At 35.8% G+C, this 20,793-nt stretch overlaps 1 protein-coding gene across 3 annotated transcripts in view; it reads right to left on the reverse strand.

Annotated features, from left to right (window-relative positions):
- Positions 1-20,793, reverse strand: part of kcnip1b (Kv channel interacting protein 1 b) — a 66,913-nt gene that overhangs the window by 3,396 nt on the left and 42,724 nt on the right. For 2 of the 3 annotated variants that reach the window (XM_073829890.1, XM_073829892.1), the window contains exons 2-7: positions 6,012-6,136; positions 5,225-5,294; positions 5,049-5,119; positions 4,854-4,961; positions 4,671-4,775; positions 3,749-3,811 (exon numbers count right to left, since the gene is read on the reverse strand). In XM_073829890.1, the coding sequence (XP_073685991.1) occupies positions 3,749-3,811; positions 4,671-4,775; positions 4,854-4,961; positions 5,049-5,119; positions 5,225-5,294; positions 6,012-6,136 (542 nt within the window). Of the gene's footprint in view, positions 1-3,748; positions 3,812-4,670; positions 4,776-4,853; positions 4,962-5,048; positions 5,120-5,224; positions 5,295-6,011; positions 6,137-19,171; positions 19,510-20,793 lie in introns of those variants that run through there. The other variant, XM_073829891.1, reaches the window with a different exon arrangement.

Raw genomic sequence — 20,793 nt, forward strand, 5'->3', positions numbered from 1 at the left:
GAATTAGATGAAAATGAAAATATGCTAAGTGTTACTTTTACAATAACAAAACTTAATTGTCCGTCTAAATCTGATCTTGTCTAAGCTATGTCAAAATCGATTATAATAAACGTGAATTTATGTCATTACACAAACAAATAGGGTAAGGTTTAAATGTTTTATTACCAATTACCATTTTCTTAACTTTAATCAACCAAAGCAAGTGTTCTACTGGCTGTTCGAATGTAATTAGTTCCATATGAAAGATGACCTAGGTTTAATTTGAATTATTTAATACAAACTGTTTTGTTTACATCCCCGATACAACATACTTCTGCCATTCTTGCACATGCGTACAACATCGGGATTCTTTTTTTATTATTATTATTTTATAAAAGAATAATTGGACATTACAAAAAATATTGAAATAGAAATCCAGATACACAAAATACAAGCTTAATCTGTATACAGTAATATAATATGTAATAAGAGGGGGACAAATAATAAAAAAAAAAATAAAAATAAACTAATACCATACAGAGAAAAAATAAATAAATAAACGTATAAATAAAAAGTAAATAAATAAACAAAAACTAAATTAAAACCTAGAAACAACTAAACAATAGTTCAAATTTTCTTCCTTTTCCCTTACATATACAAAAATTATATTGTGGGAGCATAACCAGAAAAAAAGTTCTCCGTGAAATGAATACATTTGTAACAACAAATGTATTCATTTGTTTTAAAGACTTTTTAAAAACTACTATTTCTGATAAAAAAAAAAATTACATTTTGGTATGCATTTAGCAAATTTCTGTTTATGAATATAATATTTGCCTTGCAAAATGTAAAAGTTAACAACGTACTCAGTCATTTTACTTTTATGAGAATAAGTACAGATAACATCTTTTAAAGAAAGCATATAATTAACATTTCTTTGCAGAAATAGAAAGGTGCTAACATCAGACCAAAAAGTAAGAGACAATTCACAATTATAAAACAAATGACACAAGTCTTCCTCATCTGTGTTACAGAAACTGCAGGTATTATCAATGTCCATGAATTTAGAAAGAGCTACTTTACATGGATAAATTTCGTGAAGTATTTTGAAATGCACCGCTTTAAGGCTACCGATGGGGAGTCACACGATGACGCATTGATGTGGGCGTGGTGTCTGACGTCACACATGGATGTGGGCGGGGTTGGATGTCCACCGCAGGCTGCAGCGAGCCCTACTTGATCTAAACAGTGAATCTAGCATAAACTATCTGATCAACTACGTAGTCAATAAAATGGGAAAAATACAATACGTACTATTTTCTACTGCAACTTTAAAGGAGGCAAGACAATGTTGTCCAAACTAGCGCTGAATTCCTGAGGTAATTTTATGTTTTATGTCTGTTTGCTGTGCATTGTCTGCTTGGTTCTCTACAATGTTGCCTGCTATTTTAAATGCGCAATCACTTTAAATTTGAATTAAGTCTGATTAGCTGCCAGTGTTTTATCGTTCATCAGCTGTAAAAAAAATCGTTCTGAAAGTGATTCCAATGATATCGTTCCCAACGGTATCGTTTCCCTGTATTGTTTTTGTTATAGAGCTTGGCCAACTACGTCACTGCGCGTAGAATTATGGGTAGTTGCCGCCATGTTTTATGTAACGTCGTCAGCCGTCAGTATTACAAGATAGTGGGCTACTATTAAAAAGAAAAAAAAAAAACAATGCACAGATCCGAGGAAAAGCTAAATCTTCCATACCGAGAAAAGCTTAATGAAGTGTCAAAGCTGAGGTATTTAGAAAAACTAAAAATAATCAACGGCTCCATCTTTACGAGCATAAAGAGTGGTGGACGATCTAAATGAGTTACCGCCTTACCGCACGTAACATTCCCAGATGGTGTTTTCCTACTTTGTTTGTAGTCTTATTTGCCGTTTTACCTACTGCATTGTTACCTGTGTTCTTGAGACTTAAAGTTTACAGCACTGTTACATCTTACACCTGTTGTGTTTGCACTATAGTAGTAGTGGAACTGAACTTTTCAATTTAGTTGATTCTTATGTTACTGTGAACTGTGCACATTTACATCAGTGTGTTATCCACAAATAAAGGGATATAGAAATGTTCGTGTTTTTTTCAATTTATTTTTGCAACGTGGTATGCAATATGCAAAACAGATAATGCATGTTTAATGCTGCGTTCCAGGCAGATTTTAAAGCCCGTAAATCACGACTTCAAACCACCAGTCACGCGTTCCAGGCAAGTCGTGCCAAACTGTCTGAGCGCATTTATTATTATTAATTTGAATGCAACGTTATATTGTCCTAAAGACAATTTTTCCACCATGTACCACTTGCATAAACAACGCACCGTATATCAGAGCTCGGAACTGGGAGTACGTTGATCTAACGTTAGTACGAGTTCACAGATGGAAAATCACAGGTTTGACTGCCGCTCCAGTGCACTTTCACCGGTAGAAGGCTGGAAAAACACGGGTAACGGGTTGCCTGGAACGCGGCATAACTGAAGGCTGTAAAACATTGTGTATGTGTAAGTACACATACATGTGTATATTTTATACGTGTTATATCTACAGTGTAAATTATATATATATTAGTAGTCAACATTCGAAGTGGATCAAAAAAGTTAAAGTCCTAAGACATGATTTTATTATGACAACTTTGATGAAAGCTTTCGATCCACTTCAAATGTTAACTAGTGTATATATAAATTATTTAAATTTTATATATGTACATGTGTATATACATATAAATACACGCAATACATGAACATATTTACACAGAAAAGTTTATGTTGGATGACATTCCTTGAGAGCAACTGATTTGACAGCATTAATTTCTTAATTTATGGTTTCATAACAACGCTGGGGCACATATTAGTCAACTAATGCTTTTCCGTCTAACTGCTTGTACCCACGCCATGCAACGCCGTTTTGTTAACTCGGACACTTGGGATTCAAGGTGATTGTCCAAGCTGGAAAGCTGAAAAATCAAACATTTGACAGTCGGCGTACATGCTGGTAATCGGTGAGACTGTGGCAATTAACAACACAACAATAGTTCACCAAAAATGATTATTTATGCAGAATAAAGTAGACTAAAACTTCACGATCACAATCAAACACAGTGTTCACCGCAGCTCCGTTACCTAAATTCCCAACATGCATTGCGTTGCTGACGTCACGTTCCCGGACTCTATAGTCCTGGTTTGAACTGCTATTCTCTTACATTTGAAACGAATTTTAGAATGGTATCTTTATAGTTATCATTATCGTTCTTGGTGTGAACGGGCCTTTGTTCCTGATTTCTCTCAATATTGGGACAGGCGAGCTGTCTTATTTTGGCGTTACTTATTTGAAAAAGTAACTCAGATATGTATTTGTGAATTAAAAAGTAATGCTTTACTTTACTACTGATTACGCAACTCGTTACATGTAATGCACATCGAACACAAAGGGAATTCATCACATTATCATTCTAGATTACTCGCGGGATGTTTTCTGTCACTTGTGCAAATAAAATCATCATACAATGCTTTCCTCCATTTTCTGATACAACCGGATGTGTCAATAAGTTCTTCTCTGACTGGTTTGCACGACAACGCGTCGCCCAATTTGCCTTATTTCTCGTCGCCCGGTGTGAATTCATGTAAGCTTTGTATGTAAGCTGCTTGTTTAAATAATTAAATTCGCTTTTGCTTGGCACACACCTTAAGGCAGACGTAAATAAATTACAGCATGTAATATGAACATACCTCCTGACAGGCAAGCACAAACTCTTCCAATGTTACAACTCCATCTTTGTTTTTGTCCATTTTCTGTAAGAGAGAGTAAATTGATTTGGGTTGCTCTGCCATTTTTTTTCTGCTCTTTTGTTGGTTTTAGTAGCTTCTTTTGTCAAAAGAAATGTAGCCTATAAATCAACAAGACACTGCTTTGAATGACATAATTTAAAGGATTAGTTCATTTCCAGAATAAACATTTCCTGATAATTTACTAAGCCCAGTGTTATCCAAGATGTTCATGTCTTTCTTTCTTCAGTCACAAAGAAATTAAGTTTTTTGAGGAAACAATTCTGGGATTTTCCTCCATGTACTGGACTTCAATGGTGGCCAATGGATTGAAGGTCCAAATTGCAGTTTTAATGCAGCTTCAAAGGGCTATACAATCCCAGCCAAGGAGTAAGGTTCTTATCTAGCAAAATGAATATGCATTATGTAATCATGTTGGAAAAGTCATGCATGGTTAGTTCTTCGTCTGTGTACTGCAGTTCAGAAAGGTTCACAAAATGACAGATTGTTTTGTTAGGTAAAACCCTTATTCCTCGACTGGGGTCATGTAGAGCCTTTAAAAGCTCAATGAAACTGCAATTTGGAAGTTCAAACTGTTGGGAACCATAGAAGAAAAATCTTGGAATGTTTTCCAAAAATAAAAAAAAATTCCAAAAATGTATTTCTTTGCCAATGAAGAACGAAAAAACATGAACATCTTGGATGACATGGGTGTGAGTAAATTATCAGGACATTTTTATTCTGGAAGTGAACTAATTTTTTTAATGAAAATCACCATTGAATATATTGGGAAATAAAAAAGAGCCAAAAATATTAATTTTGTTGCAAAATGTGACCTATTTTTTTTTTTTCAAAGAATCCACTGAATATTTTTTTTAATACTGACCTCAAAGAAGATATCCACATGCTGCTTTGGTACATCCCCTTTTAAAGCCGGATATGTGTACTTCCCCATCATGTCATAGATGGCCCTCACTATCTCTGTCATTTCCTGTAAGGTACATGAAGATTGAGTGAGGCATTGACTTAAGTTATGTTAATTATGGCTGCCTTTGTAAATATGATATACCTCCTTATTGATAAATCCATCTTTGTTAATGTCATAGAGATGAAATGTCCATTCTAGTTTGTCTCTGACTGTCCCCCGTAGTAGAGTAGAAAGTCCCATCACAAAGTCCTAAAAGAGAGCCATATAATAAATCCCGTGTGTAACATCACTAAAATATATATTTTCATGCTGTGCCACACTCTACATTGTTCATACCTCAAACTTTATAGATCCATTATTCCTGGTGTCAAACGCATGGAAGAGATAATGTGCATATGTGCTGGCATCTGGTATAGGAGTGACAACAGATGAAAACATTAAGCACTTAGATTCTCTAAAACATAACCATTGTAAGAAGCAGATAGTATTTACGAATTTAAGAAGTTAAGTACCTCCATGTGGAAAAAACTGTGCATAAATGTGCTTGAATGTCTCCTCATTCACCACACCACTTGGACACTCCTGAGAGGGGAAAATCATATTATTAACATATTATAAACATATTATTGGCTTGAGACTGACTCTTGGATATGCAAATTGGATATGATAATTGAAGCTCTGAAGCTCTTCCCCTAGTAAATATAATCGGATTAGTTAAATAATTTACATACATATATTTTTAATAATTATTTCACAAAACACCTGCAGTTATGCAACACATTTTATTTTCATGAGAATGATGAAATATATGATGGGCTTTAATGCTCAAACATGCTCTGTGCTTGAGAAGCACTGCCTTGAAATACGATACAGTAATTTTGCCTAAGCTTTTTTAACCCAACAAATATGAACTGCTGTGTGGGTTGCCGAGCCTGACTGTTTATGTGTGTCTAATAGACCGTGTGAATGCTGGTATTGTGAAATATGACTAGCTGACTGTTGCTTGAGGCTAGCACACAGTGATTAGTGACACTCTGGATAATGCAAAGAGGAACAATAAGAGTTTACAGAGTTTTAAAGACAGATGAGACATGGCAAACAGAACCACAGGGACAGTATATGCAGATGAGATGCGATGATTCATAAGAGAAGATATTGAGTCATAAGGATATATTACATAAACACTATAAGCTTCTTATCATATTCCAAAAAGTGTCAAAAGACATTTGTGTAAAGTAAATGTGCAGATGAGAAGATGGGCGATGAGAAGGATGAAAAGAGAAATACCGGGCAGCATACATTTTTGAAGCCTCTGTAAAGGACTTGTAGCTCTTGCTTGGTGAAGTTCGTCTGCGCTTCGAGCTGCTCGAGACCCTCCGGCCGATGGCAGACCATTGTCATCTCTAATTCATCATCTATCTTATCTAGAGAGAGAGAGAAAGAAAGTGACATTTCAGTTTCAGGCTGATGAATGATCACTGCTTGCTCAGAGGTTGCTCTTTCGAAGCACTGTAAATATAAACTTTATCTCATGTTCCTCAAATTTGTTGACGGAGTAAGGCTAAGAATTGCATGAGATATGATTGCGTTCATATGGAAATCTCAGGTTTCATGTTAGCAAAATTGAGCACAGTGTGTGAAATTATTGAGGCAAAACTCAAAAAGTTTCATCTGGATCAAAATGATCTGGATTTGGAAATCCCATTTTTTTGCTGTCCATCTTACTTTTCTGTTTTTTTTTTTTTTTTATGAAATTGGATTGGATCACAGTGATCCAGATACCCACTTTTTTCTAATGGCAAAACCTGGATCACTAGTGCTCTACGGAGCATGGTGATCAAAAAGAAATCTGAGAAAAATTTTGTGTTTTTGCATTCTCTCAAAAAAGTTTTGCATTGCATTCACACAAACTGTTGATTTGATCCAGATCAAAACCAAGATTCGATTTTGTGATCTAATCCAATTTCAGAATCCTTTTTTTCTTTCGAACAACCCATTTACAAGGTTTGATTTAATCCGATATCTGAAATCTAATCAGATTACTTTTATGCTATATTATTACAAAATCTTGGATTTAGTCTTTTTTTTTTTTCAGTTAGCACAGATTTTGTATTAAACTTTTGGAACTTATTGGTCATAGTTCCCATTGATCTGGGGACCAGGGGCCGCCGCTAAGGGGGGGAAAGTTAGGACAATTCTAAGGGCCCATGCATTTTAGGGGCCCCCAGAGACCTGCTTTGGTATGGTAGGGGGGGCCCAACCTCATATTTTGTCATAGGGCCCAAAATTGCGAGCGGCGCCCCTGCTGGGGACACTTGTTCAAAAGAAATCGGATCTGATTTTGAACATCGAATTGGATCAAATCTTGAAAATGGGTTATTCAAAAGAAAAAAAAAAAAGATTCTGAATTCGGATTAGATCACAAAATTGATCTGGATTAAATCCTCAGTTTGTGTTGTTCAAAATGTTTTTTTTTGTTGTTGTTTTTTTTTGCAAGAGAAGAAAAAAAACATTTGTGGATAATTTTTGCAATGTTCACTCAAAAACTGAGGTGCATACTAATTGGTTCCTTTGGATTTTCAAGCAATTCTTTGTACGTTGTTCATTTTTGACAGGAACACCAAAAGTGTAAAAACATCCCAAAATCCTAAATGTTGGAAAGAATCCTCACACTTTTTGGTTGCCACCTTTGTAGATGCAACAGTAGCAAAGTGTTGTTTGGTGATTTGAAAAATTAAAATAAAACAATGAAACATGATTATTATTGGGCTTCACCAGTGGAGACATCAGTAGCTCTCAAGGCATACAAAGCAAAAAAAGTCAACTGGATCTCATGGCAGTTTGTAGATATTTTATGAGGTGGCAAATTTTTTGCTAAATTGTATTTTACGAGTTCCCCAATTCGAATGAATTCGTACAAATGACCTACCCCTGCCCCTGCCCCTAAACCTCTCCATCATGTGGTCTAGACAAATCGTACAAAAGTGAGGTTGAGGTTGTACGAATTTGTACAAATTGGTCATGAGATAGCATTGGAAAAGTTCTAAAGTCTATAGAAATAGAAAAGACTAAAAACAGGCGTAAACATGGGTATGACAAATACAAATTGGAAAGATTCAATGACCTGAGTAGGAATATTCAGTAATATTCCCTAAAACTCACGATTATCAGTGTAATTTACATTAAACTAGAACAATCATGCTGCTCCACATCAATAGATGGCAGTACAGCATCTAAAGGTGTGCTCAAAATTTTGCAGGGAAAAAAGTCCATTGTCTATTGTCAAAAGTGTAGTATGAAGCCCAGGGGTCCGTTCTTCATACCTCGCTTACTACATCCAAGATCAAATGACACATCCAAGATCAAATCATCGCGCTAACTATGAGCTCGCTATTCCGGTTCTCCGAACGCTCCTGTTGTTGATGATTAGTATAGCTGGATGAAGTCATCTGAGATCACTGGGTGGCTTAAAAGGGGCTACGTATCGATATTAGAAACATTGATCGGCAACTCTTTGATTGGTCGGCGAACATGTCGAAGGAGCGCGCTCAATATTTTTCTGCAGCAGAGCAAGAACTCTTGATTGAGGGATTTCAGGAGTTTCAGAGTTTAATTAAAATGCAAGGGAACACTGCAAAGGATGCAAAAGCAAGGAGAGAGGGCTGGCAAAAAGTAGTGAACAAATTAAATCCGTTAATGCTGCCCATGTTACATGTTTTTTCCTTGATATGTTATTTTATTTATATTTTTATATTTTTTTTTATACACTACCGTTCAAAAGTTTGGGATCATAGTCTTTAAAGAAGTCTCTTATACTCATCAAGGCTGCATTTATTTGATTAAAAATATAGAAAAAAATCAGTAATATTGCAAAATGTTTTTACAATATAAAATAATGTTTCTTATTTGAACATACTTTAAAATAGAATTTATTCCTGTGATGAAAAGCTGAATTTTTATCAGCTGTTACTCCAGTCTTAAGTGTCACATGATCCTTCATAAATCATTCTAATATGCTGATTTATTATTAGAATGATCAATGTTGGATAATATCAACAGTTGTGCTGCCAAATACTTTTTGGAACCTGTGATTCCCCCCCCCCCCCCAGGATTCTTTCATGAATAACAAGTTTAAAAAGTACAGTGTTTATTCAAAATATATATTTTTTATAACAATGTAAATTATTTGTTATTAACTTTTAATAAATTTTTTATTATTACCTTAATACATCCTTGGTGAATAAAAGTATTAATTTCTTAAAAAAAAAAACAATAAAAATGTACTGACCCCAAACTTTTGAACGGTAGTATAGATAGATAGATAGATAGATAGATAGATAGATAGATAGATAATATGTGTGCGTGTAGCTGTGGTCATCATTCGTGTGTGAATCGTCGTAATTATTTTCTACACTTTCTTGCAAGATACTTCTCTCTTCCCACGTGAGTCAGTCCGCGTCAGTCGTGCTCTTTAACCAATCAGATGTGACCTCGCCATTTCAACCAATCATAACCCGCCAAGAGCGCAGCCTAAATCCTGTTTACATGAAATAAACCTGCTCCAGAGCAGGTTTAAGCTTACGGACTTGTTGCTATGACATCAAGTCCGAGATGCGCATCGAAGAATGAAACAATCCAAGATCAGGACAAATCCACAACAATCAAATCCAGCTAACTGAGTTAGCGACGTACGAAGAACGGACCCCAGCTCACACAGAAGTCATAACAAAAGCAGCTTTCTGTTGTGTTTTGGCCTTGTGGTATCAGTACTTAAAGGGATAGTTCACCCAAAAATAATACTTCTGTCATTAAGTTTTTACCCTCATGTTGTTTCAAACCTGTTAGACCTTTGTTCATCTTCGGAACACAAATTAAGATATTTTTTAATGAAATCCGAGAGCTTTCTGACCCTGCAGACAGCAATATAAGATGAAATGTTTCCAAGCCTAGAAAGGTAGTAAGAACTTCGAACAGTCAAAAGTTAATCATTTTTGTCTTCTTTGCGTACAAAAAAGTATTCTCGTAGCGTCATGAAGTTATAGTTAAACCACTAATGTCACATGGGCTGTTTTAACAAGGTCCCTAATACGTTTCAGGGCCTTGGAACATTTCAGTTGAGTTGTTGTCAGGGTCAGAAAGTCCTCAGATTTAATCAAAAACATTTTAGTGTTTCGAAGATGAACAAAGGTCTTTACGGGTTTGAAAAACATAAGGGTGAGTAATTAATGACAGGATTGTCACTTTTGGTGAACTGTCCCATTAAAGTTGCGCTAACGCTAGCTAACTAACTACTAAATGCCTCTTTAACAGCAACAAGCAATCTTTAGTTTAGATTTTAATTTAGATAACATTCTTGCTTCTCGGTGCAGTGGGTGAGATTACAGAGGCATCATAGGATTGTCAGAGGTGATTAGAACCACGCTGTTTCCCTTCGCAGAAACAGAAACTGTGCTCAGGGCAAACCCACAATGTACACCTCCAGTCCTCCACTTCAAAGACTTTCACTTTGGTAGGAAAGAAACTTGGATGACTCATGTGCTTCACACACAGGCTCATATACACTTGCGCACTCGCCCCCTGCAGGCCTTGCTGCTGCTGCTGTGTCAGCTCCAGCAAAATGATTGGTTGTGGGTAGAGAGGCAGATGGGGTGATGGGGGAAATCAGTAGAACGAATGAAAATGGCCATGGGTGGCTTGAGGGAAGACCTTCATCTTTTACAGAACACTGGAGAGCCATTGCTTCTCCTTATAAATGCTTCAGCCCTTTATAAATCCTCTCTCTAGTTTTCATACACACACGCGCACACACACGCGCACACACACACACGCACGCACGCACGCACGCACGCGCGCGCGCACGCACACACACACACACACACACACACACACTTACTTTAGCCTCCCATATCAAAAACACAGAGATGTGCATATATGGTGCTAGTGGGGCTAACATGACAGGTTGAAGTTTGTAATATTTAAGATGTTAAAATGCGTTCTCAGATTGATTATTAAGTGTGCAGAGAGAACTATAAGAAAGGTAGCCATACGCTGATTTCCCTGAAGAGTATTGAGTGATCCATTGTGTCATTTTGGCCTGACCAATAGGGTGATTTTGGGGCACGGCTACCTGTAATAAACTTGGCTTGTAATGTCAGGGATGTGTGCTTGAATTCACACAATCTTGGACCATACTGTGGGTAAACCATATGCTGGTGAACATACTGTAGTTCTCTATTTGACAGGGCTCCAAACTATTTTGCATTAAACTGTCAACGGCAATCTATTACCTCAATCTATACGCCTTGTACTCAACATATGGCCACATCAGCTTTATGATTTATAGCACATCCAGTTACAGAACGCTCAGTCGCTCATGAGTTTTATTCAATCTTTATTTCCTACACATAGTGCTCAGCATGCCACTATTTCCTGAACACATAAATGCACCAACGCAGTCACACAAGAAGATAAAGAATGATCTCATTAGGCATTTCAGACTAGTTCGGACAATTTATGGAAAAACAAATGAAACGATTTCATCATGTTTAGCAGATTTTGCCAACTAAAGACCTGCTTAGAGCATTATGAATGTCTGGGTCGTACAGGCTTATGCTGGTTGGTAATTTGTGGCTGAGAAGCCAATATGCTTTTGTTTATCAGTGAAATTTCTCCAGCATGATCTTTCTGGAGAAGTTAGTTAAAAATTCTGGGGACATCAGCATGACAGCATCCAAAATACACTATGCACTACTATTCAAAAGTTTATGTTTAAAGAAATGAATACTTTTATTCAGCAATGACCCATTTAATTGATTTTAATTGACAATAAAAACATTTGCAGTGTTACAAAAGAACTGTGTTTCAAATAAATGTTTTCAGGATTCTTGTAGGAATCAAAAGAACAGCAAATATGGTTTCGAAAAAGGCGAAAGAAGCATAAAACAATAAGTGTATTACTGCTTTAAATTGTTGTTGTTTTTCCAAAAAAATATATTTAAAAAATTCCGTTTTATTTAAGTGCATTTTTGTTTTTGTTTTTCTGAGCAATAATAATTTTAATTTTAAATTTTTTGCCACCATCCTAGGTTTTGCCCATTTGTCAGTAAGACAAAAAAGTAAAACAAAATACAATTTAAAATGCTGCCTTATTCTTTTATATATTTTAATATGTACAAGTACAAGTTTGAATTTTTACATAAATATTATGTTACACTGAATGACAATGTAACATTATTTAAACCAAATTTTGACATTTTATTCTCCAAAAACGTATTTGAAACCTTAAAAGTAGACACTTTACTTACATTAATGTGCATTCTATGGACATAAAATCACTTTTGTAAATTTCTGTTGACGTGGACATCTTAACGACTTTGACCCATGAATAAACGATAAACATCTTCTTTTGTGTTCCACAGATAAAGTTATACAGGTTTGAAAAGATATAAAGGTGAGTAAATAATGACAGAATTCTTATCAAGGACTAGCCTTTCAAAACACAAAACACTTTCAATAGTTAATTCTCTATGTTCGCTCTGCATCAGACATTTTCAGATCCTTCAACATCCACTTCATTTCTTTGCCAATCTTCCTTTAGACTTTAATCTCTGATGGATCTCTGACATTTTCAAAAATATTCTATCTCCTTGGAAAGCCTGCAAACTATTTTAACCAGCTTGACAAGACAAGTTTGTAATGAAGAATATAAACTTTAAGCTGAACTGACAGGACACAGCTGTGTCTTGAACAACTCCCAGATATTGCCCGATCTGTCTGGTAACTGTGATGAGAATGTGATGGATACATCTCACAGGATTGACTATGAGAAGCTTCTGCTTGTGCAAGAACTCAACAGGGCAGCCCCTCATTTCATCACTCCTAATTATCACCTCTTTTCTTTTTAACACATGCAAACTGATGTGAAAGTGAGAATAAAAAGAGAAGGTGAGCGAAAACTAAGGGAAGCACACCTAAGAAAGATGTAATTCTAATTATTAGGGAGAAGGGCAGAGAGAAATAGACCAGTCACTGATCCCCATATTCACTGCTTCATTTATTGTTTGCATATAATGAATATCTATATATATTTTTTTTTTACTTAATTTTATTTTATTTTTCATATCTCCATATTACTTTATTTTTTGTCTCCACAGTGAATGTCTGTTAATAACTTGTTGAGAGAATTTTTATTTTATTTTATTTTCCATTTTTCTATATTCAGTACTTAATTTATTGCATAAAAAATACCATGTGGACAACATAATTTTATTTTTACTTTATTTTCCACATCTCCATATTCATTACTAGGGCTGGAATTTCACACACATTTCATGATTCTATTAAATTCTGATTTACAAGCTTACGATTCAATTAAATACTCTATTCGATATTATTTTGAATATATATCAGGTACAGTACATGTCAAATTTTCTCAAACTCAGCTAATGCTCTAAAATATATGGTTGAGGTCAAAATTTGACATATACCTTGCAGAATCTGCAAAATGTTAATTATTTTACCAAAATAAGAGGCATCATGCAAAATGCATGTTATTTTTTTATTTAGTACTGACCTGAATAAGATATTTCGCATAAACGACGTTTATATATAGTCCCCCAAGAGAAAATAATATTTGAGTTTATAAAAATGTTCAAAAGTTTACATACACTTGAGGGCCCACAAATTCTTTCGTTTTTCAGCATTTTTGTGTATTTGAACCCTTTCCAACAATTTTGAGATCCATCTTTTCACTTTGAGGACAACTGAGGGACTCATATGCAACTAATACAGAAGGTTTCAACACTTACTGATGCTTCAGAAGGAGACACGATGCATTAAGCCGGAGGGTGAAAACTTTTTGAATTTAAAGATCAGGGTAAATGTAACTTATTTTGTCTTCTGGGAAACATGTAAGTATCTTCTGTAGCCTCTGAAGGACAGTACTAAATGAAAAAAATTATATTTAGGCAAAATAAGGAAAATGTTCACCTCTTCATTCTGTTCAAAAGTTTACACCCCCGGCTCTTAATGCATCGTTTTTCCTTCTGGAGCATCAGTGAGTGTTTGAACCTTCTGTAATAGTTGCATATGAGTCCCTCAGTTGTCCTGAGTGTGGATCTCAAAATCATGCAGTCATTGTTGGAAAGGGTTCAAGTACAAATAAAAAAAAAATGCTGAAAAACCAAAGAATTTGTGGTTCCTGATGGATTTTTCTGAAGAACAACAGGCAGTTTAACTGTTCAGGACTATCACTAAAAAACCCCCCAAAAAAACAGCTGCGGATCATTTAGGTAAGAACACAGTATTACAAATCAAGGGGATGTAAACATTTGAACAGGATCATTTTTATAAATTAAACTATTATTTTTTTCTTGTGACCACAACTGTATTTAGCAGAATGCTCCTCTCTAGAATTATTATTTTTTGACTGACGAGTTTATGGTCACCGAATATGTTTTTTTTTCCTGGGATAAATGTGACATTACGTGACAGTGTTTAAAAGTTGTTATATTGTCGTCTTTGCATGGTTGAAACACTGATTGAGCAATTACATGAAACAGGATACTGATTTCTATAAGTTGTACTCTTTCTTTTAAGATACCTTCGGATGTTTATTCATGTTTATTTCGTGCTGATATTAAAGCATAGGAGACGATCAGTTTACATGCCGCTTCTCTTGAACTGAGGTGTAACGATCTGTTACTTTGCATTAACAGTGTCAAAAAGGTATTAATTGTTTGAATACTGTAATAAAATGGACAGAATTTGAAATCCAAGACTTTGTTTCATATCAAAAGTAATAAAGCACAAAGCTTATTACGATTTATTGAATGGGAGGATCATTCAATAAATGAAAACAGGCTAGACTAACCGATTCTTGCGACTTAAGATTCAATATCATTTTTTTTTCAGTCAGCCCTATTTATTACTTTATTTATCGTCTTCACAGTAAATGTCTACCAATTAGACTAAAAAAATATTCAACAATTATGCACAATGATAAATTACTTGAAGACTGAAAAATGGGAAAGACACGTATTATAAAAGATGTGTGTTTTAGTGTGTGAAGATGTTTTTAGTATAAGAAAGACATCAGTAGAGAATGGAGAAGGAGTAAAACATCAGCACATGAAAAACCTGGTAGAGTGGAGGAGCAACAAAGCACAGCATGGGACTGAAACGCTCTCCTTCCATCTATTTCTCTCTTCTTCCTCTTTAATGCTTAAAACAGTGGCAGAAGGAACACTAAAATAAACTTTAAAGACACATTCTCCATTCAAGTAGCTATTAGTGCCATTAAAGTGCTTCCTCTTGCACAGAGATGGAGGAAAGTGTTCAAAACAACAACAGCACAAGCTTTTTTGTCAGTCTTTTCTTGATTGATTTTAAAACTAAAGATCATCTGTGGTTTATTATGTACCTATTCACTGCCGATTAAATTTGTTAGCTACAAACAAACTGCAGTGCAAGTTTAGACTCTAGTTATGGCATAAATTAAAACTAAATAGTTTTATCTCTTGTGAGATTCATGTATGCAATTATTTAGCTTTCTCTGATGTTATCAGTGCAGAGATCACTATTTGACATAGCTATATTTAATTGCACACTGTAACGCTGATTGAAACGAAAACCAGTAATTATGACTGGAGAGTGTTTTATTAAGTTTAATTTTCTAGTTATGTGTCAATGATATGTATTTTTAATGAGCCAGTTATAAACAAGTCAGGTTAAATAGAGTTCAGAGCCATTTATTCACAAGACAGGCCAAGTATAAGAAAATAAATTGCAGCTCATGGCCCTACATATAGAAGTCAGTGTCATTACAAGCCAACCCTTGACGTCAAGCTCAACAATATATATCCCTCTAACAGGTAATTAACCAAAGCAAGCCGCCCACATTCAACCACAGGGAGCACAAGTCCACAGTGAACTGATAGATCTATAGGGGAAGATGTCAGAGAAAAGCGACAAATAGCAAGCGAATAGTTAAACAGCAGGATGAATATTCATGAGCAGCTGCTGTAAGCCAGTGCAAATCACTTGTTACTGCAGATCTAAACTCCCCTCTCATTAGGACTGGAGTTGGGATTGGAGTCACACCCCTCACATCAAGCTGAGAATCCAACCAAAGGCCTCTAGAACAGTCAAACGTCTTGAATCACTGATCTTTAAGTGGGGAAATGGTTTGCTTGGAGCCTAATGTCCCACAGCATTTGTCATACGGTAAACGGTTTGGCTGGAGCAGAGGGAACAGAAGACCATCTGTCAGATGGCAGCAGTTTTTTTTATGTCATTAAATTTCACATTAGACCATTTTTAGAGATTGTAGAGGAATAATTCAGCTCCAAAATTGCAATTCTGTTCATTCAAATAAGTTACTACTCTTTACGTTGTTCCAAATTTAAAGGGGGTTGTGCAGAATTTAAATACACGAGAGAAATATTAAATGTTAATATATTTAAATTAGTGCTGTCAAAATTAGTGTGTTAACGCAGGTGATTATTTTTTTCAGTTTAAAAATATTTAACGCAGTTTACACAGGGACAGAGCTGGCACTGGCCACCTTACTAACAAGTGCTGCTTCGGTCTTTTTTTCTTTTTTTTTTTCTTGACAAGAAGTGTGTTTATTTAGTCGCAGAACCTCTTTACGATCACATCAAGTGGGAGACCTTTCAGACACACAGTCCAACTTCACTTCTGAGCCAGGCGCTAGTCAAACGAGTGTGGGAAAGGTAGAGATGACGAAGGAGCTATAGTAAAATAACAGTAAATTGCAGTCAGATGAGATGTTGTCAGGCTGTATGTCAGTAAAAACAAATTTACCTGTCCTGTCAGCGGTTATACTGTGCTTGTAGCGTGTGCACTTTATTTGCATGCACTGTGTGATACAGAGATGCGCTGTAGCCTGTATCATTTCATATGAAATGATACAGTTTCAGATTTGCAGCCAAATAATCTAATAACCCAGCTGCTGTAATGTCTGTTACTCAAAGAACAAATCAAAAAAAGAGGAAATCAATAACTTTTGTAGCTTTAAGAATTAATTTATATTTAATTTTAGTATTTAGTGTTTGATAACTTTATTCAATTTTTGTATATTTCCTACTTGCTGAAAGGTACAGGTAAATTAGAATTTGTTTTTTTGTAAAGTCTAATAATTGTTAAAATTGATAGCTTTCAATTATGCTGTAATGTTGAATAGCTAAAAAGAACAATTTCCTAGAGACATCTGTATTATTGGTATCAGTGATACTCACCCGAGGACAACTGAGGGACTCATATGCAACTATTACAGAAGGTTCAAACCAAAGACAGGGGTGTAAACTTTTGAAAAGAATGAAGATGTGTACGTTTTTCTTATTTTGCCTAAATATATATATATATATATATATATATATATATATATATATATATATATATTCATTTAGCATGCCAGTCAGAAGCTACAGAAGATACTTACATGTTTCTCGGAAAACAAAATGGGCTAAATTTACCCTCTTCAAATTCAAAAAGTTTTCACCCCCTGGCTCTTAATGCATTGTGTTTGCTTCTGAAGCATCAGTGAGCATTTGAACCTTCTGTAATAGCTGCATATGAGTCTCTCAGTTGTCATCAGTGTGAAAAGATACAGTCATACAGTATCTTATCTTAGAATCATACAGTCATTGTTGGAAAGGGTTGAAATACACAAAAATGCTGAAAAAAACGAAGAATTTGTGGGACCTGAAAGATTTTATTGAAGAACAGCAGGAAGTTTTTAACTGTTCAGGACAAACAAAAGACTCATGAACAACTATTACTAAAAAAAAAAAAAAAAAAAAAAAAAAAACACAGCTGTGAATCGTTTGTATAATTGGTATAAATTCAACTATTATTTTCTCTTGTGAACTATAAAGGTCTTTTATGTGATATATATTACTCAGGTCAGTACTAAATAAAAAAAAATAACATGCATTTTGTATGATCCCTCTTATTTTGGTAAAATAATTAACATTTGGCAGATTTTGCAAGGTTTATCTAAACTTTTGACCTCAACTGTATATTTAAAAACTTTAATGTTATGTGGGATTAATCACGATTAATCACAAATAATTTCAGAAAAAAATGTGTGATTAATTAATTGACAAAATTGACAGCACTCATTTAAATAAATATGTATTGTTCTATCGTTCTCTCTGTTCGTGAGGTCTTAAAGGCTTTAAAAACGTTCAAGTATTGGCTTTTCTAGTTAAAAATGATATTATACTGTATTTGTACTTTAAAATCTATTTGTGGCATTCATATTCATTTTTTTTAATAATGCATTCAGATTCATCATATGGGCACTTCATTTTTATTTGTGGAGCTGCTTGACAGCATTGCATGAAAAAGAGAAGCTCGGACAATTTTTGATAAAATCTGAGAGTTTTTTGACCCTGCATAGACAGCAATGCAACTGAAACGTTCAAGGCCCAGAAAGGTAGTAAGAACATTGTTAAAATAGTCCATGCAGGGTCAGAAAACTCCTGGATTTTATTAAAAAAAATCTTAATTTTTGTTCCAAAGATGAACGAAGGTCGAAGGCGAATTTAGAACGACATGAGGGTGAGTAATTAATGACAGAATTTTCGTTTTTGGGTGAACTATCCTTTTAAGCACTTCATAAATTAGGTATTTTGTTTCTAAAAATTGTACTATTTGCTCTATAAGCACAGAACTCCTGCATTAAATAGATTATTTATTAGATTTCCTCTGCTGTTGACCTCTAATTTAGTGTGTAATTTAGCGATTGACTGACTGAATAAATGCCTAATGCATATTATCACTCAAGTTCAATCATGATTAAACTTGTGATCCATGCAAATGGATCAAGATCAGGAGCAGTGCTCTATAATATTCTTGTGTACAATGCTACCCTTGCTGTCATGTTGATCATAACATCCCATCATCTGCTGTACCAGGCATTAGAAAGCTGTCTCCATGACAACTACACCATGGCGCATGTGAACAGGAAGAGGGTTGATATGTGAGCAGAGTGTTAAAACACCCGCTCACGTACAAAGATGCCACACACACACACACACACACACACACACACACACACACACACACATACACATACACACACACTGTCAATGATGTTTATCTGTGAGGGATGAGGTTAAACCATCATTTGTAAACAGCAGACCGTGATGTGCTGCCTGTCAACTGCATATCTTCTCAACCTTGCATCCATTCCATCCTCTCGGTTCTTTAGTTTAACAGTGTCTGTACATAAATCTTGTCTTTTTTAAGTGTTATCTGTCTTTCGACACAAATAGGACACTCTTTCTTTTCCTTAAGCGCTCTTTCAGTCTAAGTTGCCATTGTATCATTGATTTAGTGCTATTGTTCGTAAGGAGTTCAAAACTCCTTCAGTCTTTCTCTATTCCATTTAACAATAATGCATCATTGAGAACAAGTCTCATTAGTCAACATACCTCTAGATGGTTGTCTTTGTCTTGTCTGCAAAGTCAATGTGCCCACTACTGCTCCCATGTTGTCACCGTAGAGAGACACGCGTTCAAACTAATAAGCGTAGAGTCCGCCAGTCTGTCTTTATTTGTTGAAGCCCCTGCTCTTGTTTCCCTCTCCACTCTCCTGTTGTGAGTGAATGAAGACAAGCTAGAATTTTCTTGCTAAAAGCATATGGTTCCCTCCTTGATGCCCCTCCCACAAAATTCACTCTCTCTCTCCCTTCATTTCTCTTTCTTTACTCCCGCTCTGGCTGTTTCTGCTTGGTCCCGTTTGTTATTCGGTGTCAGGAACTGTTGCTGTGCAGGCGGATCAGCCTGATGGGAAGCAGTTGGAAGAGTGTGAGGATGAAATGCTCCTCTCTGTGGCACACACACACACACACACACACACACACACACACACACACACACACACACACACACACACACACACATACACACACACACACACACACACACACACACACACACACACACACACACACACACACACACACACACACACACACACACACACGTTGGGTTTACATGTTTTATGGGGACATTCCATAGGTGTAATGGTTTTTATACTGTACAAACCATACTTTCTATGACCCTACACCTACCCTACACCTAAACCTAGCCCTCACAGGAGATTGTGCACACTTTTACTTCCTCAAAAAAACTCATTGTGCATGATTTATAAGCCTGTTTCCTCATGGGGACCTGAGAAATGTCCCCACAAGGTCAAAATCTACTGGTATTCCTATCCTTGTGGGGACATTTGGTCCCCACAACGTGATGAATACCAGGTACACACACACACACACACACACACACACACACACACACACACACACACACACACACACACACACACACACACACACACACACACACACACACACATATGTTGGGTTTACATGTTTTATGGGGACATTCCATAGGTGTAATGGTTTTTATACTGTACAAACCATACTTTCTATGGCCCTACACCTACCCTACACCTAAACCTAGCCCTCACAGGAGATTGTGCACACTTTTACTTCCTCAAAAAAACTCATTGTGCATGATTTATAAGCCTGTTTCCTCATGGGGACCTGAGAAATGTCCCCACAAGGTCAAAATCTACTGGTATTCCTATCCTTGTGGGGACATTTGGTCCCCACAACGTGATGAATACCAGGTACACACACACACACACACACACACACACACACACACACACACACACACACACACACACACACACACACACACACACACACCCACATATATACACAGCAAGCAGACCTGTTCCTTATGGAATTGCAATTTTTCACACAAGCTGAATGTGGCAAGATGGATGATGACTTTCGTTCACACTCTACTGCATATGCACACGCATTTGTTGTTCTATCATGGTGGGGATGTTCCACTGACTTCTGTTGTTTTTATACTGAACTAATGATGTTTTCTATTCTCTAACTTTACACATAAACCTCACAGTAATGGTTTTAAAAGGATAATTCACTCAAGAATGACAATTGTTTCATCATTTACCCACCCTCATGTTGTTTCAAAACTGATTTTTCTTTCTGCAAAAAACAAGGAATATTTTTCTGTTT

The sequence above is a fragment of the Garra rufa genome, chromosome 23 (genome assembly GCF_049309525.1).
Source record: "Garra rufa chromosome 23, GarRuf1.0, whole genome shotgun sequence".
NCBI classification, from domain to species: domain Eukaryota; kingdom Metazoa; phylum Chordata; class Actinopteri; order Cypriniformes; family Cyprinidae; genus Garra; species Garra rufa.